General features: G+C 35.0%; 1 protein-coding gene across 1 annotated transcript in view; it reads right to left on the minus strand.

Annotated features, from left to right (window-relative positions):
- The window catches only part of CCDC171 (coiled-coil domain containing 171), a 267,732-nt gene that overhangs the window by 229,760 nt on the left and 14,956 nt on the right, over positions 1–23,016 (minus strand). Inside the window, exons 4-7 of the mRNA XM_033124173.1 lie at positions 18,199–18,373; positions 13,319–13,509; positions 12,053–12,184; positions 2,899–3,045 (exon numbers count right to left, since the gene is read on the minus strand). Of these exons, the coding sequence (XP_032980064.1) occupies positions 2,899–3,045; positions 12,053–12,184; positions 13,319–13,509; positions 18,199–18,373 (645 nt within the window). The remainder of the gene's footprint in view (positions 1–2,898; positions 3,046–12,052; positions 12,185–13,318; positions 13,510–18,198; positions 18,374–23,016) is intronic.

The following is a 23,016-nucleotide window of genomic DNA, read 5'->3' on the forward strand; positions in this document are numbered from 1 at the left end:
CAGGCAAATCTATAAAGGCAAAAAGTAGATTAATGGTTGCTTAGGGCTGAGAGAGAGAGGGGAATAGGACAGTCACGACTAGAGGGTATGGAGTTTCTAACTGAGGCGATGAAAACATTCTAAAATTGATGTGCTGATAGCTGCACAACTCTGTAAATATACTAAAAGCCAATGAATTGCACACTATAAATAAGTGAATGTGCAACATGTAAATTATATCTCTAAGTTGTTTGTTTTTAAATACCATTAGCATAAGAAGTTTCACCTCCAGGCATCCATCTGCACCCCAAGTAGCCAAACAATACCCCTCCCTAACCACTACACAAACTGGAGGTTTATTATGTGGGGAATGTAAATCTGAACCAGAGTCTGGATATAGGGATACACAGAGAGGGGGCAGGAAGAGAGGTACACAAGACTGAAACCAGGGGAAAGTCTGCATGCATACTGAACAGTATGATACCCAGATTCTTCCTCCACTTTCTCCTTCCATTTTATAACTACCAAAAAGGAAACTAGCAGACCACGCTTGCTTTGCAGAAACTAAATAAACACAAAGACCTACATAGATTGTAACATTTTAAAATTTCCCTACGAATTATTCCGCACATCTCCTATCACCCTGCAGGTAGGCTTCCCTAAGACTAATACTCACAAATTCAACTGCCTACTCAGTTTCTCCACCTGTATGTCAAACGGGCATGTCAAATACAACATAGCTAAAACCAAATATTCCTGATCTCTCCAAATCTACTCCACTTGCATTCTTTGCCAGTTGAGTATTTTGCAATGCCACACACTGTTTGCTCAGAGATAGAGAGACACAGAAATAGAGATATATTTACCTTTTGTTGTAAATATTTTTACTATTTGGTTACTTGTTTTTTTACTTTATTTGAAGTAGGGGTTTCACTTATAATGACTTTAATTTTTCGTAGTCAAAGCTGTACATTTTGTTAACTGCTTTTATGATTAGTAGTAAATCACACTGTACTCAGAGAACAAAAAAAAATTAATATAAATTTTCTTCTTCTTAGTATATCATTTTTAATATTTCACTCTTTTTAATCCAACTGGAATTTATTTTAGAATATAATGTAAGATATGAATCAAATTTTATTTTGTTCCAGTTAACCGATTATTTCAGTACAACTCACTGAATAATCTTTCCTATCCTCACTGATTTAAAATGATATACTAAATTTTTATAAATATTTTGTAAGTCTACAACTAGCCTTTCAATTTTGTTCCACTGAAAGTCTGGTCTTAGAGTTATTACACTTTTTGATCACTCAACAATCTTTTTCTCTTCTTTGGTACCAGCATCCTGATTTTCTTTATAAGAAATTGTTTTGGGGGCTTTAATATAGTACAATTGAGAGGGATTTATTTGGGGAAAATTACTTCTTTCAATCAAATGTTCTCTTCCTGGGATTTGAATCCTGAATAAAGTTACAAAAAGAATGAAAATTATTGATAACAATTCATCCCAACTTCATCATTTCTGTTCCCAAGACCTCTCGAGATGCTCTGGAGTCCACATGCTTTCAGAATCTGATTCATCAGCATTCCTCCTGATTCTGTGAATAAAAATTTCCATATTCTTCCACTGAATTCCCTTTTTAAGTTAAACGAAGTTGCTTTCTGTTGCATACAACCAAAAACCACAATGACACATTACTAAAGCTTTACAGTATATATTCACTTCTGGTATAAGACCCCACTCATAATTCTTATAAAAATGTTTTAATATTCTCATTTGGGCTCTTCAGTTTTCCACATGAAGTTTAGAATCTGTCTTCCCAAAATAATTCCATTGAATTTTTGACTGGAACTGCTTTAACCCATAATATAATTCATAATATAATCTAGGGAGGATTCATGTCTCTACAATGTTAAGTGTTCCCAAAATGTCTCACCATCTTCTTTTAAGACTCTCAGTTAAATTTCATAATTTTTTATGTATTGTTGTTAACTGCATTTCTATTTTTGTCACTGTGGTGAAGAAAACCTTTTTAATATTTTATTCTCTTATTATTGCTGGTATGTAAGATTGTAAATATAATTGTCATATATTATTTTTTCCTGGCCTCCTAGTTGATTATTACTATTGTCAATAATTTTAAAGTTGATTTTCTTGACTATTCATGTTTATAAGCATATCATCTGAAAATAATAAGAATCATATCCCCTTCTTTCCAAAAATTATAATTCTTATTGCTGCTCATGCCTTTATATATTTCTTTGGCTAAAATTCCCAAAACAACGTTAAATGATAGCAGTGAGTTTAACAAGAGTCCTTCTAGAATTTTACCATTAAATACTCTATATAAATGTCTATTTACCTAATAACAATAAGTTATATGTAGGACAAACTTCTTTATCTAATAAAATATTTAATTTCCCACAAAGCAAAAGGAAATTCTGGAAGGAAGAATTAAATAAATTTCATTTCTCTCAAGATTAATTAAAGTGATTATCACTATTATTCACTCATAAAATCATATTTTCATTTGTAAACTGATGCTCCTTTGCCATCTACTCTTACCTATAAAGCATTCCACAAAATCATGCAGCTAGTATATGATTCAAATTACAAAACTATAATTTAATATATATATATAAAACATTTTCCTGTATTGCTTCCTCAACATTAGAGTGTAAACAATTACCCTCAATCTTTCCAAATACTCCATGAGAATTGTTAAAAATTGATTTTTAAAATTAGGAGCAAAATACAATTTATTTAGATATAAAAGTTTTCAAAGGAGCCAAATATTCAATATAAATAAATGTCAAAAAATTAGTTTTATATTTTATTGCATGGCAAAACTTTCTCTGACCTTAAAGTATTGACTAGCTAACATACATAAGTTATAAAAGAATGAGAAAATGTACCTCAAATTCTTTTCTAAGACATTCCTCTCGCTGAGTGCTAAATTCAAGTTCACTTGTTTGTCTCCGTAAAAGGTCAGAGCACTCCATGTGTTCAGCTTCTAATTTTTCTACTTTCTTGTGCATATTTTGTACAGCATTATCTTGCTCCTGGAAAATAATTCATTTTTGCATCAATAAAGTTTATAAGCCAACAGTGACTACAATTTATTCTATAGGAGACAGTAGATAAATAAATCTGTGCTTCAACCAGAATAATAGGTTAATTTATATAGGGAAGAGAGACCTAGATATTTTCCAGCAATGTTTCAGAATATACATATATTTAAGAAGCACTACTAAAGTTTTACAATTCAAAATATCTGATTAATACATATTACAATTGAAATATGTATAGCTTACCATAATGTTATGCTACTTCAATTGACCTCTGATGGTATTTACATAATGCTATAGTTCAACTGCCATATATAATGTTTTCTCCTCTCATGAAAGTTTTAACGTACTTAGTAATACAAATGTATATTGCTCCTCTGTGTGATAAGGGATGATTGGCTTGAATGCCTAATATTGACCCTTGAGAGATTTTTATGTGAGCTCATGATAATTTAAATATGCTTATAGATCTTAACGTGGCTGTGTTTCATTTTCTCTTCAGTTTTTAAGTTTTGAAATCTTTTCTGTACTATTGAAAGAAAAATAATACCAAGTAGTCTTCTACTTAAATCTCTCAATCTCCTTTTCCAACTAAACTCAGAAATCAGAGTTGAATTTTATGGAAGTTCAAACACAAAGTTAACGCACATATCAAAGGAATTTTCCCCAGTAACTAATCTATATTCATCATTCTCACTTAAGGTCTTTGACAAAGCCCTCTTTCCCATCTTTACCTCACCAGCATAATCTTACTCTGGAACATACATTTATACATGCTTCCAAGTAGTATCCCTAGCCATTCAAAAGGTATCATTGGAATCTGAGTGAGAAATGTTCCAGGCACCAAATATAATTCTCTGTAAAAAGATTCTAGTTTGGAAAGTACCCAGCAGTATAGTCCACAATCAAGGGATGAAGAACAAAATTTAATTCCTCTCTCCACACCCTCTGTGTCATAAGATTACTACTATTCTACAGCTGACTACATATGAACTCATAATAATTATTTTCTTCAAGTAAGAAACTTCTTAATATACAAAAGCTCATCTACTTCCACATTTTTCAATCTGTAAACAAACACAGATAAAAGCAAAGCTAGATACCAGAGCAAAAGTGTGCCAACACTGCCTACAACCAGCAGATAGCACTCTTGGTTTTCATAATGACACTCTGGATTTAGGAGCAAATGGCATTGTGAACAGCCTCATGCAATCTAATTTTATCAAAAGAGTACTTTCAAATATGAAAGCACTTTTAAGATGATTAAGCACTACGTAAGATACTATTATTATTCTACGTGATAGACCTTCCTCCTTCAAGCAATCAATACCAGTATTACTGCAAATTCACGGTTAAATTATATGACTTCTTGATTTACAAATAGTCTCCAACTTTTAGTCATCCATTTATAGTATTATGTATACTTCAAAATGAATAAACAGCAATTTACAAGGTTAATCACAAAGTAAACCTAATAATTTGAAATAAAAAAATAAAGTCTGTATTCAAAAGATGCTTATATCCTAACTGACAACAATTCTTTCAAATAATGTTTATTGAACAATGTAAAAGAAATTATTCAGGAGGTATGATGAGATTCGTTTATAAGAAAATTTGACTTGTGATTCCCACTCTGTTGATATATAGTATAGAAAGACAGCCTACAATATTTCCAAATACTATTATCCTAAACAAAGTGCGTGCCCATCATTCCATGCAAGTGTGAATTTAACCCTATAAAAAAAAAAACTGGAAAAGTCCATGGCCAATCATTTAGGGCTTATTATGCTAATTTTGGTGTCATTTTTAACTACATGACACTTGACTTATGTTAAGTAAATAGATTTTAAATAAAGGTCTTTTAACACGTAGATGAAATTCTGACCTAACAATCACAATTTTAATGCAGAGATCAAGTAGTCACAAATATTATGTGATAATTATTATACATTCTTGAATATGGATAGAAACACATAGTTTGTATAGAAAAACACCCACTTTCCGCAAACATTGGAGATTTTTAAGAATTCTATTCACATGTGCAAGAAACACATTGCAAAATCAAGTTAACTGATTATATTAGGCTAAAATTACATTGATTTTCCAATGTTAAATTCACTTGGCATTTATTATACAAAGGCTTTTTATATTTTGCTGCGTTCAGTTGGCTAATAAATTGTAGAATATTTTTCTATCCATATTCATGAGTAAGATTAACTATAATTATTTTTTCTTGTATCCTTCTCAGTTTAGTACCAAGATTTGTCAGTTTAGTATATTATCAAGATTTTTCCATTCTCAGAATATTTCTGGTCAAGATGGCAGAGCAGGTAAATGCTCTGCTTGACTCCTGTCACAACCCCATCAAAATTACAACTAAATTGCAAAACAACCATCATTGAGAATTGCCTGAAGTCTAGCTGAGAAGTCCTACAACTAAAATCATACAGAAGAAGCCACGTCTAGACTGGTAGGAGGGGCAGAGACAAGGAAGACAGTAGTTGTCTTACCGCATGCAAGTAAAATCAGAAAGGATGCAGGTTAAAAATCAGACGGGATAGCTCAGCTGCAGAGGTCCTCCCTAAGGTTTGACAGGTCCCAGACCCACACCAGCCTCTCCAGCCCGGGTTCAAGTGCTAGGAAGACAAACCCCACAACTTCCTGCTGTGAAAACCAGTAAAATTTGTGGCAAAGTGAGACGGAAGGCAGCTGCACCCCCAGGAGCTCCTCTTAAAGGGCCTGCGCATGGCCGTACTCACTGACGGACTCACTCGCTCTGAGCGCAAGCAGTGGGGCAGCAGCTTTAAAGGCACCAGGGACATATGGGGAGAACTAAATTATCTAGCTTAGGGCAAGGGCGGGAGGGGCAGCTTTTTCCCAGACAGAAGTACTGTTAATAACCATTGTTCCTTCCTTGAACCTTCCCCCACTTCCAGCATGCAGACATAGACTGAAGCCATATCTGACTCTCCATCAACCTAGCTAACACCGTTCACCCTGCCATGGTGATTCCCTACAACCCAACCCAACCCAACTTTCAGACCCACCCAAGCAGGTTCCAATGGCATTTCCATACAAACGGCTTATCTTGACTCATGCCGCGGAATTTCCTAAAATCTCTCAAAAGTTAACAAACACCAAATAAGCAGCATCTGACTTTGGCATGCCCCATACCTCTTGCTAAGGAGCCTCAAGCCCTACACTAGTGGCAGCCAGCCTCAGTTTTTAGCTTCGCCTCTCAAGGCTCCTCCAAGCCCAGCACAGAAGGCTGCCATCTCCAGATTGCCTTGTGACTCATACCAGGTGTTCCCGAGCAGGACACAGGCAGAGGCTGAACTCGGCCTTCAGTAGAGCCCCTCCCAGTGGTCAGCTTTGGTTTGAGCCATAGCACCATGCTGTTGCCTCCAGAGATGACATATCCAAAGAGCAGACTGGGTAGGCACCAGAGCGCTAAAGCAAATCCTGCTCTGTAGGGTCAAACCCTGCACAACAGCACCTCCACTCCAGTCATGGCCAGTCCTCCCAACTGATCTGCCTGAGAGTCAATCCCTCCCATTGACATGCAAACAGCAACCAAGGATCACCTATAATAGGAGGGCACATACAACCCACACAAGGGACACACCTGGAATACCTGGCTCAGGTGACCAAGGAGACTGCACCACTGAGCCACATAGGACATCAACTACATAAGGCCACTCTATTAAGACAGGGAGGGATAGCCCTATCTAATACATAGAAACAAACATAAGGAGGCAGCCAAAATAAGAAGACAAAGAAGTATGTCCCAGATGAAAAAACAGAACAAAGCTCCAGAAAAAAGAACTAAACAAAATAGAGACAAGCAATCTACCAGATGCAGAGTTCCAAATAACTAGTTAGAAGGATGATCAATGATCTCAGAGAGAACTTCAACAAAGAGATAGGAAACATACAAAGGGAGACAGAAAACATAAAAAAGAACCAGTCAAAAATGGAGAATACAATAACTGAAATGAAGAATACATTAGAGGAAATCAATAGTAGATTAGGTGAAGTAGAGGTTCAAATAAGCGATTTAGAAGATAAGGTAGCAGAAGAAACCCAATCAGAACAGCAAAAAGAAAAAAGAATCCAAAAAAATGAGGAGAATTTAAGGGACCTCTGGATCATCAAGCATACCAACATTCACATCATTGGGGTACCAGAAGGAGAAGAGAGAAAGCAAGAAATTAAAAAGTTATTTGAAGAAATAATGACAGAAAACTTCCCTAACTTGGAGAAAAAAACAGACATACAAGCCCAGGAAGAGCAGAGAGTCCCAAATAAGATGAACCCAAAGAGGCCCACACCAAGACACATTATAATTAAAATGGCAAAGGTTAAAGGCAAAAAGAGAATCTTAAAAGCAGCAAAAGAAAGTCAACTAGTAACTTACAAGGGAGCTCCCAGAACATTTCAGCTGACTTCTCAATAGAAACTTTGTAGGTCAGAAGGGATTGGCACAAAATATTCAAAATGACAAAAAGCAAGGACCTACAACCAAGGATACTCCACCCAGCAAAGCTATCACTTAAAATCAAAAGACAGATAAAAGGCTTCCAGACAAGAAATAGCTAAAGGAGTTCATCACCACCAAACCAGTATTAACAAGGAATATTAGAGGGCCTACTTTAAGACAGTAAATATATATATATATATATATATATATATATATATATATATATATATACACATATATATATACACACATATATGTATATATGTGTGTGTATATATATATATACATATATATACACACATATATGTATATATGTGTGTGTGTATATATATATACACATATATATACACACATATATGTATATATGTGTGTGTATATATATATATACATATATATACACACATATATGTATATATGTGTGTGTGTATATATATATATGTGTATATATATACACATACATATATATATATGAATAATGAAATGGCAATATCTATCCACAATTACTTTAAATAAATGTTCCAATCAAAAACATCAGGTGGCTATGTATAAGAAAACAAGACCCTTACATATGCTGCCTACAAGAGACTTGTTTCAGGTTGAAAAACACACACAGATTGAAAGCAAAGGGATGGAAAAAGTTATTTCATGAAAATGGAAACAAAACAAAAACAGTTGGGGTAGCAATACTTATGCCAGACAAAACAGACTTTATAACAAGAGACAAAGAAGGACTCAGTAATCCCACTTCTGGGTATTTAACCAAAGAAACCCAAAACGCTATTTCAAGAGGATGTGTGCATCCGTATGTTCATTGCAGAATTGTTTACAACGCCCAAGATGTGGAGGCAGCCTGGGTGTCTGTCGATAAATGAATAAAGAGGAGATGGTACATATATACAGTGGAATATTGCTTGGCCATGGAAGGGAATGGTTTCTGGCCATCTGAAGTGGCATGATGGACCTGGAGGGTATTGTGCTGAGTGGAGTATGTCAGACAGACAAAGACAGATGCAATATGATCTCACTTATATGTAGCATCTAAAGAACAAAATAAACAAACAAAACAGAAACAAAATCACAGATACAAAGAACATTTTGAGGGTTGCCAGATGAGAGGGTTTTGAGGGGGTTGGTGAAAAAGGGGAAGGGATTAAGAAGTATGAATTAGTTGTTACACAATAGTCATGGGGATGGAGGGTACAGCATAAGAAATGTAGTCAATAATATTGTAATAACTATGTATGGTGTCAGATGGGTAGTAAATTTATCGGGGTAATAGATGGGAGGGGAGCTGGGGGACAGGGTGAAAAAGGTGAAGGGATTAAGAAGTACAAACTGGTAGTTACAAAATAGTCATGGGGATGTAAAGTATAGGGAATACAGTCAATAATATGGTAATAACTATGTATAGTGCCAGGTGGGTACTAGACTAGTCAGGGGAGTCACTTCTTAAATTATATAAATGTCTAACCACTGTGCTGTACCCCTGAAATTAATATAAAATAACACTGAATGTCAACTATAATTAAAAATTTTAGGGGGAGGACGGTGAAGTGGAATAAGAAGTCCAAATTTCCAGGTATAAAACAAATTAAGTCATGGGATATAGTCAAATATATTGTGAGAGCGTGGTACAGTGTCAGGTGGTTATCATGGTGATCAGTTCTTCAGGTATATAAATGATGAATTACTATGGTGTACACCCGAAACTGATATAATGTTCTATGTTAGCTATATATTTTTTAATAAAAATCTTTCTTAAAAAAGATTGATTTGTGTCCTTCCAAATAAATGTTTAAAATTTTGTCACAGAGTTTATTTTCTAATCAAAGCAAAAGCTACCTGGAACTTTACAGTGAAATGGTGAGAGAGAGAAACAAAATCATATTAAGAACATTGAAAAATTGAGGGAGTTTTTCTTTTTTCCACTAGAGGGAGATGTTGAACTTAAAATATTTTTAAATGAGGCTTGTTTTTGAATTGACATTTAACATCCCAGGAAACCACATTGTGCTGTTAGAAAATAAACTTGCTTTCTTTCCACATCTTCCAGAAACATATCCCAAAAAGTATGATTCTTCATATGTACTCACATAAACAACATTTCTCAGACTCCAAAATATGGTTTCAGTTCTGAAGAATTATAGAAGTAGAGTTAGAAATGTATCAAGAGAGAAAGCCTAGCCTATAAAATATACTAGCCTATAAAATATAGCCTAGTTACAACCTTAATCTAGTACATAGATATCTCCTGAAAGAGCCAAAACAAGCGCATCCTCTCTAAATCCCCAAAGCCAGCACATCAATAACAGTGTTTGCTGCTGTAGATTATAAACTGGTACTAACTTTGTATAATACCTATCATAATTATAAATCCATAAGCTTGCAGACCCAGCAATACTTCTAGGCATTAACACAGCTGGATCACTTATACAACAGCTCAGTGATATAGACAAGAATGTTAGCGAATCATTTACAACTAGAGCAGAAAAATTTTAAGAATATAAAATGTCCATCCATAAGGTATTCCTTAAATATAATAGGAACTTGCACATAACAATACCATGCAAACAGTACAAGAATAATATAAGGACATCATGGACACCAAATATTATTGAGGCATAGAAGTTTATTTATGTAAATACAATAATATATGTTTTTATACCCTTAGATGAGTGGGGTTGGAAGGGGAGAGGGCAAGACCTTCACTTTCTGCTATTAAATTTCCCTAAATTAGGGGCATTTTTACAATGATAACAATATATAGTAATTTTATAAATTGAACATTAAGATATTTCCTGTTTGGAAAAAACAAGCAGTTCCAGTGCCATTTTCTATGCCATTTGCTTATACAGGACACCAGTGGACAGTTTCCCAGGAAACTACAAAGAAATGCTCCTTGTTGCCTAGATCATTTAAGGCAAGCTTCTTAAACACTTCCTTTGCATGTGACTTCCTCCAAGATCACAATGCTTACCAGGTCAATCTTTGACAGGCTGCACCCCAGTCCTTACCTCCTTACCTGCTGCCTTATTATACAGTCTACTGATGCCTAAGCCTAGTCTGATCCTTCCCACTTTTCCTCCTCTTTCTTCCGTTTATGGCATGATTTTCCATCTTATTTCCCACCCTCTTTGCCATCACAAACTCTCACACCCCTTAATCGCTAGATACATAAATCAAATTTAGTCAATGAATGAGGAAAGGATCATTTTATTCCGTGGTTGAGTTGTAGAATTTTGGAAACGAAATAAATACGAAAAACATATACATTCATCTTCTAAAAGCTTGCCATCCCACTGATAAGTTATACGTTGAAATGAACTGGAAAAATGATAAAGGAAAGGACATGGCAGTTTACAAACAAAACTTACCACTGCATGTCCCACAGTGCCTACAGTAGAAAAGCTTATGCAAATAAGCACCCTCAAAGGTCACACTGCTATTGCAGGAATGAAGAAAAAGATAAATAAAAACAAAACAAATGTTGGTTGTAACTAAAAAATTTAAATAAAGAGATAAAAATGAAACAAATTAACATATATACATTTTTTCAAGATCAACACAAATATTTTGTTCTAAAATTACCATGGCTTAGATTTGCTCTGAAATTTCAAATAATGCTAAAGAAAGACGTGAGATTTTTATGTTTGTCAAAGGAGGTAATCCATTTCTTTAAAATGAGAAATACTATCTTAAAATGAGGTAACTCCACTAACAATTTCCTTTAATATTCCAGAGAAGTACACTTCTATTTCACACTTCAATTGCTGGGAAAGAAAGGGGACATGGCATAAAATTAAGATTTTTCTTTTTACAGTGGGTCTGAATTATAAAGCCCAGATGAGAGAAATATTACACCAGCTTTCTGTTAAAGATGGGGTTTCACTTGCCTTTTTTAACTTATTTTAAAAACTGAATTCCTTAGAGAGCTACACAAAGAGAACATTATATGATACTAACACCTAATTAATAGATGAAAACCTATACCCATCAACAGCCAATATAGAGAGAATTTCAATTTATCCCTGAAGTTGTCTAAAAAAGATTTTTTCTATATATAGAGTTTTATATATAGTTTCTTGTTTTATAAAAGGTAAAGCAGTTTTCTTTGTTTAATATAGGACAAGAAACTGAGACAGAGCTCTGAACATTTCAGTTACAAAATAATATAAAATTTATCTTTCAAAAGATGGTAGTAATTATAGAGTATGTTCCCCTATTCTTCCCCACATGTAATAATAAAATACCAAAAACATATATATAAATATAGAGATATATAGATCCATCTCAAAAATCACATAATTTATACAATGGAAGTCAACCAACTCTAATGATACTTGCGGGCAAGTTGCACACATGGTCATGTAACTACAAATGAAACATGGCCTTCCAGAGATCAAAGACTAGGAATTACATTCTCCTTGAGTAATCCAGTCAAGTATCTCACTAATATAATTCTTAATATCATAAACATTAAAAAGACATATTCAAGGAACTGTATTATTATTTTTCAAATACCTGTACTATAAATTGTAACTCTCTTCTTTCTGCTTCCCATTGTTCTGCTTGTAATCTAAACTCCTCCAATGCTGTCTCCCTGATATGAGACTCCATCTCATTCTTCTCCTGCTGATGTTTTTCCAACGCTTCCTTTATACGAATAAATGTGGGGAGGTTACATAGGGCCACTCAGGGACCTGTAGTACCACTTGCCACATAAATTTTGCCCATTCAAATACTAATGGAGCCCTTACAGATGCCAGGCACTGTTCTCAGGTCTAGGAATACAGAAGTAAACAAGATACAAATGAGGACTACTTCTGTGGAGGAAATCAAAAGTAGATCTGCTGACAATGTCTGGAAACCCTTGTGTCAAAACTTTTACTTTTAGTAAATCCTGTGTAAAATTATTTTTTCATGAAGATGTATTTCCCAAATTCTGAAAAGCCATTTACAGCAGTCATAAATGTAGAGCCTTTTTAACGTGTATTTTTTTTATTTAAATAGGTACTTCAAAAATATGGCAAATATAGTGGGGTTATCACTTTGTGAAGGGTATAAATATCTAACTATTACATTGTTTTGTACACCTGAAACTAATTATTTATATATATGTATATACATACATACATACATATATATATATATACACATACATATATATATACAAATATATATATATATATATATGGCAAATATAGACAATTCGAAATCTATCTTCTAAATGGCTGGCAACCTCAACCTTAAACCATATTTTCACTTTGGAGAGTAAAAAAGAACAAAAAATAGTTCACAACAATTCCAGTAAAAGGTCACCAAATTTTTTACACATCATTATCTATAAAGAATGAGTTCTATATAGATAATGAGGCATACATCAGATATGTAAATATTTTTCTATATTTATTGTATATTCAGACCAAATCTAGGACCCAGATTTCTAAAATTCCAAATTTTCATGCTACTGGGCCAAAAGGGCTATAGGTTCTTATCTTCTTACAATATGCTCATTTAAGCGTTTTTGCTTTTTTTTGATGAGAGATCTCTTTTTCACAAAAGAAACAGTATACATATTAATATATTCTAAAGCATATTACAAAAGAGACCCGCAAAAATGCCACTAAAAAGTGAAAAAGAAAGGGAGAAAGGGAGGAAGGGAAAAAGGAACTCAAAATTTCTTGCTTTCTGGTAGTTATTTTCCTTTCCAAGGATAACTTCAAATAATGTATAACATATCTCAATGAATAGTATATAAAGTAAAATTCCTTTATAAAAATATTTTACCTGTAGAGTTTTCTCTAGTCTGCTTTTTTCTTTCATAAGTAAATCATATTCTCGATTGCAATTTTGAATTATATTATCTCTTTCCTCCAAGTCACATTCAAATCTTCTGCATTCTTCTTTCCATTTCTGCTGGGAAGTCTGATACACCTTCTCAATCTCATTTGCCCTTCCTTGAAGTTCTGTATTCTGAGCTATTAAAAATATAAAAGAATAATAGGTATATTTACAACCATAAATTAAATCCCTAGGAGTTCAAAAGCCTATGCCTTGGAGCTGATTTCATTTACAGCGAGATTTTAGGACAAAACCTGTAACCAGTGCACACCAGTAAACTCTTGAAAAGCTCACTGTCCCAGAACCACTCTATTCTATGATTTCTCGATCTCTCCTTCCCCTCCAGACAAAGGTGATTTTACCAGGAAATGGTATGGTACATTCCCAGAGCCATGCCCAGCTTTAGCTGTGCCTCTCATACCAGCTGCAACTCTATTACCTTTTTATCCTATTCAAGAGAATAAATCAAACTTTTTTAAAAAAAGACTGATACATAGGGCTACGTTTTTAAAAAGACTTGATAGATTACAAATTTTGATAGTTGACTCTTGGCAACAAATTAGTTTTAACAAATCTTACACATAAGACATAAAATTGAGGTAGGCAACCACTGCTCAAACCTTAAAACTATAGCTATTTACTCCCCCCAAATTAGGCTCAATCCCCTCTCATTCTAGTATTATCTCAACAATAACCAATACCTCTCTACAAGGGCTGCTGCTATGTTTCAGCATCTAGAAAAGAAGTAATGAAAAGCTTCCAGGTCGGGCTCCATTATCTATCACCTGATTGAACGTCTCTGACTCTCAGAATAAAATGCCTCCTAGTTAAGTTTTTGTGAAGATAAAAATGAGAAAATACGTACAAACGCACTTGTTAAACAAAAAAAATGCCACAGTTAGTAGTATTATTTTTAAATTATAATTGTATTTTGAATGGATCATATATTCCAAAGATTCAAAACTCAAACATATAAAAGGGACAAAAAGTCTCCCTCCTATCCAGTTACTCTCTCTACAAGACATTACCACGGTCTAGCACCCTGTATTGCAACAAGAAGTTTGAGGCCATTTTGATTGCTGGCCCCCTGTATGTGGCTTACTTTCCTTTCCCTTTCTTTTCTCTTTGAAAGCTTCAGGATCTTCTCTTTGTCTCTACTTTTCTGAAATTTCATAATGGTCTGCCTTCAAGTGGGTGTATTTCTTTCCATTGTGGTGAATAGTCAAAGGGCCCTTTCAATCTGGCAACTCATAACCTTTCGTTCTGAGATGTTTTCTTAAATAATTTTACTGATGACTTTCCCCTCCCTGTTTTCTCTCATCTCTTTCTTTCAATATTCCTTATTGTTCAGATTGGTCCTCAAATCCTCTTTTCTTTTCCTCCTTTATTTCTACCTCTGTCTTTCTACACTAATTTCTGGGAGATTTCTTCTATCTTCAACTTCCATTGCTTCTATTGACCTTTTTCATTTCTTTCACACTTTTAATTTCTAAGAGCTTCTTTTCTCTTTATGGGATCTGATTCTTGTCTCACAGATGGCATACATTCTATTTCAGTTCTGAGGATATTAATGCTACTTGTTTGTTAAATCTTCTCCCTACGGAGTTTCTGATTCTTTCAAGTTAATTTTTTTTCTCTCTCCATTTTAGAGGCTTTCCATAAGTACCGGTATCTGGTAATTTTTGGTTGTCTTATTTCAATTAAGAGTAACTATAAGGGTGACACACCTTTTATCCACTCACATACCTACAATCTAGATTTTGAGCTTGAGTGTGGTGCTTAACACCTGTGGTCTTCACTGGAGGAGAATCTGGCTGGGCCATTTATTAGGAAACCCCAGTATCAGTATCATTAGGTTTTTCCTCTTAGCTTGGTCAGATGACACATAGAAGAGTCTTCCAGGGTCCCACATGGAGTACAGGTATGCGGTGATAGCTTTTAAGGAAGCCAATAGAAAAAGAAAGCTGGAAGGAATAGTTCCTCAATATTCAGCATTGAGTGTGCTATCTTCCTGGTTTTGCCAGTCTGGGGACCCTCTATTTTACCATCTCCAGAAATCAAGCCTCTCATGTGGGAACAATCCCAGAGTACCACGCTCTTGGTAAGGGGATCTTAGAACCTAATTGCTTCTAGAACAAATAGCTTTATCTAGCTCTATTTTATCCACTACTGCTATTCCAATTCCTAATTCCAAAGATACCTTGTGTTTCCAGTTCATAAGTCTTTTGACTCTCTAACAAGCTGTACGCAAACTTTCCTCCTCCTGGTTTAAGATTCTAATGTCTCAGGTGTGCTAATTCAGTTATCCCTTATCCATTTGCTTTCCAGCTTCCACAATTTTCTTTCTTATCACACCTCTTATTCGCTCAATTGTTATGAGATTATCTTTTTTCATATCCCATAACTCCATTAGGTTGTTTTTAACTCTCCTTTCAACATTTTACCATAAAAATTTGCAAAAATACAGAAAGTTGAAAGTATTGTACAGTGAACACCATAAACCCACCGCCTAGACTCTAAGACTGTTAACATTTTGCTATATTTACTTGATCACACATTTATCCATCTAACCTATGCATCCATTCACTTATCCATCCATCAAATCATCCTACTTTGTCATGCATTTCAAAACAAGTTGCAAATATAAGTACATTTCACTCCTAAATAATTCAGTATTCGTATCATTAACTAGAATTCAAAGTAGTTTAACTTTTTGCAGGTAAAATTTACATATAAGGAAATGCACAACTCCTCAGGTACCATTCAGAGATTTGACAAATGCATATGCTCATGTAACCGACACCCCTCTCAAAATACAGAACATTTCTTTTAACCCAAAAAGTTTCCTCAGACTTTTTCCAGTCACTCCACACAGTCAACCCATCACAGAGGCAGCCACTGTTCTGACTTCTTTTTCACCAACAATTAGTCTTTTCTGTCCCAGAACTTCACATAAATGGAATCATACAGGATGTTCTCTTATGTGTAAAGCTTCATTCAGCATAACATTTTTGAGATTCATTCATGTTATAGCAAGTATCAGTAGTTGGTTCATTTTTATTGCTGAGTAGTATTTCATTGTGTGAATAAAACACAAATTGTTTCTTCATTCTCTTGTCAATGAACATTTGGGGTTGGTTGGTTGGTTGGTTTGTTTTCCAATTTTAGGTTGTCATGAAGGGGCTGCTATGAAATTGGTATACAAGTCTTTCATGGACAAATGTTTCTCACAGGGAAATACCAAACAGTGCAACTGCTGGGTCATAGGATAAAGGTATGTTTATTTTGAAAGAAATTGCCAGGTGTTTTTCCAAACTAGTTGTACCATTTTACTCTCCCACTAGCGATGTGTACGAGCTCCAGTTGCTCTACATCCTCACTAACATTGGTATTGACAGTTTTTCATGCCCACCTGATGGGTATGTAGTGACAGTAACAGTGATTTCTACTCTGCATTTCCCTAATGACAAGCAAGGTGAAGCATGTGATTAATGGCCATTCCTCCCTTTCCTCTGAAATGTGTTTTTAAAATTATTTGACTTTGAGCAAATAAATTCCCATCTTTCCTAAACTTCAATTTCCTCTCAATTAAATGCAAGTCATTAACTTGTATATCTAGCACCTTGCAATCCTTTTATTCCTAAATTCCAGTTAGTGGTGGTTATGAGATGACAGAGGTAATCAAAAATACTTCTGACCAATGGCAATAACCAAGACAGCTGGCCAAGACTAGGGTTCATAACATTTGCAATATTTGTAACTTATCTTTTGCAATATGTTAACCATGCAGTTAACAAAGCACTTTCATTTTCTTATTTCATTCTTAAAACAATTTAGGTTCAAATATCAGTAAATAAGTGGTAGAGCCAGACTCAAATCTAAATCTTCTGAATTAATGATCATTGCACTCTTAATTAAAACCTGCTGTATACAAAAATATTCATAGCAACACTATTCTCAATAACCAAAACCCAGACACTACCCAAATGCCCATCAATAGTAAATGGATAAGTTTAAGTGTGATATGTTCACACAATATAATACTAAACATCATATGAAGTTCATAGAAGACGATGGATAAACTCAAAAACACAATTGAAGGAAATTGAACTTCACAAACACAGTTGAAAGAAAGAAACCAGATACAAAAGAGTACATACTACGTGATTCCATTCACATACAGTACCAAAAAAGGGCAAAATTAATCCTTGCTATTAAAAATCAGGACCATACTTATCCATGTAGAAGGGCTTCTGATAATTTTCTATTCCATGAAGTGGGTTCTTGTTATCACTTTGCACTTATCTAGGCATATTTCTTTACATGTATTATACGTATGTAAAAAGATTTAAAAGATGGCCATCTGCTATATAACAGATAACTTTTGAGTATTAAATCACCTGCCTTTTTCTCTTCGATACTTAGCTAATCAACAAAATTACCTGCAGTGCTTCTTGCATCTACAGAGTCTCTCAAGCTAGAGATTCTGATTCAGACTGTATGTGATAGGAGGCCTAAAATATGTTTTTCAAAAAATATCTATGCGATTCTTGTGATTATTCATAGAACAAGTGCCCTAAAAAAGTGATTAACAGCATTTTGAACACTGTTTTGCATACATACACAACATAAAAAAATAAAGTAGATGAATGTTCACATAATTTCCAGAAGGCTTTATACACACCCAGCAAAGTCTGTCCATCAAAGGCCAGTCAATGAATCAAAACCCTACCTCTGACCCTATATGGAATGAATACACACCAGTAAGCAATGATATACAATGAGGTGACAACTCTAAACACGGGAAGAAATGGAAATGGTCTTACCACATAGTTTCTCTTGGATCCTTTGTGCCTCGGCCAACCTTTCTTCAGCAGCCCGTCTTCCAAGACCAGCTTCCTTTCTAGCAACAGCCAGGTCATATTCCAGACTTTGTCGCAACGCTTCTCCTTTTTCAACCTCAGATCGTAGCTTGGCAATCTGGCTTTCATAGCTTGCCAACTAAAAACAGATTTCTGATATCATGAACCAATATTAAAATATGTCTCCAAGATTCTGAGATCATTCACCCAAACATTTAAATTTCTCAGAGACAAAAATTTATAAATATTTACAAGACAAGAATTTATAAATTTATACTTTGTGAAAGACTGGAAGAGAAGCACTAGTGTTACTCACCAAATGACACTAATAATTTTCTTATTTTAGAGACTCCATGAGAGAAAAAAAATAAAAACAAAAATATCTTATATGAACTTCCTATGAAAATAAAGAAAATCAGTTTTAATCAGATAATAGTCATACCTAAGAAATGAAAAAAAATGCATGACACATAGTAAGCACTTAAAAATTCATTTTTTCTTCTTCTATTTCCTAAAATCAAGAAGCAAATTACATCAAAATATAGTTTGGTAAATATTACCTATATTGTTTATCTTAAATATGATATGACTGATAAAGCATAAAGTAATAAAAGTGCCAATCTCGCAGGAATTTTAATGAATTAATATCTCATTTATCTAATATCTAGATACCTAAAGACTAGATTCATCTATTATCCTTCCCTGGAGTAACATGAAAGAAGATAGGTCAGAGAGTTAGAACTAGATAATTTATAAAGTCCTTTCCCATTCTAAAATTATATGATCTAATCAATGATTCCTTAAATAATATTAAATACCTGGTATCTGTCAAGTACAGTGAAATATATTTAAACAAATATTATAGGGCCCCTAATCTCAAGGAAGTCGATGTTATAGAAAGGCATGTGGCATAAGTTTTATACAAGAGGTTAAAATGTTATAGTTTAAAGAAAAGCAAAATTAGTTATTGCTGGTGGGAGAGAAAAAGATGGTGGATGAGAGAAAATGCTTGAAAAGTATCATTTAGGAAAGCATTGCGCTACTATACTAGGCTAGAAATAGATGATCCAATTATCAAATAAAAGACAAAAGGATTTCTGAAGGGCAACATCAGAAATTACTATAGGTAGCTGTTAAAATGTAGAAAGTAGGAGCAGTTACACTTTTTCACACGTAAAGAATAAAATAATTTCCAACTAAAATTTAGAAAAGCTAATGTCTTCAAAACACTTATATTTACAAAATAAGAATTTACAAATATATTTTAATAGTTAAAGAAAAATATCATAGAACAACCTTAATTACATACTCAAGATAACGCCAATGTTTTTCAGAATCACTCCATGCCTCCTGGCCGCTCCCTGCCTTGCCTCATAAGAATAAAGTTGTTAACATTTGGGCATTCCAAGTTGTGCCAGTCACTTTACCTGTTTGCCATCAGATCCTTCCCTGTCCTTCTCCAGCCATGCTCTGTATCACAGGAATTATATTTCCCAAGCTCTCCTGACAACTAACTGGATTCTCAGGAGGTTTGGCCAAGGAGAGGCATTTGTGATGTACTTGAGGCCAGGAGAAGAAAAGCAGGCAGGGTGTTTCACACTCTCTAAGTCCACCCCAAGCAGCATCTGTCTTCCCTGTGGCTGCAAATCCTTCTGGGTAGTCCCTCCCTCCATGGCCCGCTCTCTCAATGGTTCTGGCTTTTATCAGCCGTAGGAGTGAAGAAGCTGCCTAACATTGCTACCCTCTGAGTTGCTTAACATCCTCTATTTGTCTTTCAGCTCTTCTAATACCTGTGTAATGATTCCCTCTACTAACGTCCTTTTGTTCAAAGACCTAGAGTGGTTTCTATTTTCTTTACTGGACACCGAGTAATATTGCTCTTGTTATCAGAAATGGTCTCAAGATGGATTTCTGATATTGCGTGGCGAACCTACATGAGCCTAAATACAACGAAGACTCTTTGCAGTTAGAAATGGGATACTGGTGATCCATGGCATATACTGGGATCACAATTTTTTAAAATTCTCATGTGCAGTTGTTTAGAATAACGTGCTAGTTGAAGACAAGTCTTTGGGAAATGAAGGAGCAACTGTGCTTGTTCATTATGGCATTATTATTTACTACAAGATCTGTGGGATGGGAAGGCTAGATCTTACTATGCTAGAGAACTTATAAAAACAAAATGATTAATTGCAGGGCTTAGACTCTCAGCTCAAGATAGTCAGAAAAACAGTGTTTCTATGCTGACTTGAAAAGAATCTCTTATTTCTCGTAGCCCCAGGGCTGACAGGCTAAGGACCAGACAGAAAATCTAATTATGGGGAATGCAGAATTACAAGTTGAATAAAGAATCTCATCAAGTTTCTAATGTTCGACATTAGGTAAGAAGAAAGGACATGGGATAAGGGTTTTTAGACTTGGACAAACCTGAAAATGGTGAACTCCCAAGTACCCCCTTGGACATCCCTTGCCAACAAATCAGCCTCTGCTACCATCCTGAAGTAACTAGCCTTCCCTTGCTTAAAGCCTTAGTAATGGCCACAGCCAATGCAGTCTTGGAAGAGAATCTGCAAGACCCACCTCCACCACTTTTTGTTGCCATATATAGATTCGGAACTCTCTATGCCGCAGGAGGAGAAATGCAAGGTCAGCTCCAGGAGAAAATAGCTTATATAGCAAAAGAATTGCAAGATCTTGCTAATCTTGTATTAGCAGGAACTTGCAGAACATATATAGGATTGATTTGGATTTAATAAGCTAGCTCGAACAGTTTGCTTGGATGGGTGACTATAATTGATTTTAACATCAGCCTACAATCATTTAATAAGGTCAAAATGCCAGTACTTTTCTAGCATAATATGGAGACTTAAGGAGACGGGAGGAGTTTTATTATGAGCAAACCCACACCTCCCCTTTCCCTGACTACATCCTCTTGGAGGACCAAAGACATTCTTTTCCGAAGTAAAACTCTGTATAAACTACACTAGGGTGGGCAGCACAAGCATCCTTAGAAAGCTCTGGTGGCTGACTGTTACGTGCCAAAGATAACAGTGCGTGGTGGAGATAATGGTGGGATATGTCACCTTTGAGATGGACTCCCCAGTTTCCATTGGAATGGTATAGTTCCAGAGTGGCAAAGGTCAAGTGGTAGCAATTAACCACTAGATAATAAATGCTCAAGAGCAAAAGGAGTGAACTGCCAATCATTTGCCCTTTCGATCTCAGATCCATTCTCTAACCCCTTCTTTTGCTCTACTCTATTATATCATAGGAACTGTAATTCCCATGCTCCATTTCCAAATGGCTCTATTTCTGGTAGTGTCTCTGGCAGTAGCGACATCTCTTTTGAGGTTCCAGCTCCCCATCCCTTTCCTCCAACATTCCAACACTGGCTGAACAGCCACTACCATGGCTTTACTGCCTACCATTTATCCCCAACTTCTGGACTCTGGTAACATCATCTTTTCCCATTGGCCCGCAGGCTTAGAGGTGGTGGTGGCTTCCTGCTGTTAGTAACCTCTGGGTGGCCTCCTCATATCCTGTTTGGATTCCTAGGTCTTTCATCACCAGTACAATCAATTCCCTGTATTAATGCCCCTCGTTTTGCCTGAATGGACCTTATTTGATTTCCAGAACATAGTTGATAGAAATATATCCTGTGCTCATGAGATTGTTTTCTCACTTAAGGTTCAACACATGCACTAAAACATGCAACAGCCAAAAATGTTATCTCCTTCCTTTTTAAAACATATCTGCATTCTTTTAAGTCTTTATGCTCAACCAGGTATCCTTGAACTTCCTCGTGTTGTCACCCTCCATTATCTTCCTTTATGTCTTTCATAGCATGCCTCAGCCTCTAAAACAAAGGTTTTTCACCATTTTTGTACCATGACCCTTTCTGGCAATCTGGCAAAGCCTTCTCAGAATAATGTAATTAAAGGCATAAAATATATGAGATACAAAAAAAATAAATAAATAACCATGGGATACCAGAGAGAATCAAAGTATAAAAACACATATATGATATAAAAACAAATTTGTGATACTGTAATCTATGTACTTCTTTAATAAGATTAAATAACAAGCTCTACTCTTAGATCTAATAACTACTGTTATTAATTTCAAAGTAATGACAAATATAAACAATATTTCAAAATATTTGCAATAATTGAATTGTGATACCTACACAATTTCTATTGATGATAAACTCGTAAGTACTGCTAATACTAATATGGCTTGTTGTTAAAAGGAGGACTGCCTGGGTCAAACCCTTCATAACTGAAGGAAATGCTTAATATGAATTAGAGGTTAATAAAAATTAAAATATGATTTTTCCCCATCCAAGTACATGGATTTCCTGATTTCTCTTTTTCTGAGGATCCCAGCTTAAGAACGTCTGCTTCAAAGAAGAGTGGCTAAATCAAATATCTTCAGGTCCTGAAGCCTAAAAATCAGACTACTGATTGGTCCTAGGTTTCCAGTACCTTTTGGCTAAAGAAAGTTATATTGTTCTTCTTTGTCCTCTCCCATCTGTCACAATAAATAGTTACAAAATTGTTTTTCTTGTGATAAGAACTTTTAAGATCTACTCTCTTAGCTATAGTCACCATGCTGTGCATTTCATCCCCATGACCTATTTATTTTATAACTGAAGTTTGTATCTTTTGACCCCCTTCACCCATGTCACCCAATCCCCATCTCCACCCACCTCTATATTTAAGAGCTGGAGGGGTTTTTTGTTTGCTTTTTAGATTCCACACATAAATGAGATCATAGGATATC

Source organism: Rhinolophus ferrumequinum, chromosome 12, assembly GCF_004115265.2.
Source record: "Rhinolophus ferrumequinum isolate MPI-CBG mRhiFer1 chromosome 12, mRhiFer1_v1.p, whole genome shotgun sequence".
In the NCBI taxonomy this organism is placed as follows: domain Eukaryota; kingdom Metazoa; phylum Chordata; class Mammalia; order Chiroptera; family Rhinolophidae; genus Rhinolophus; species Rhinolophus ferrumequinum.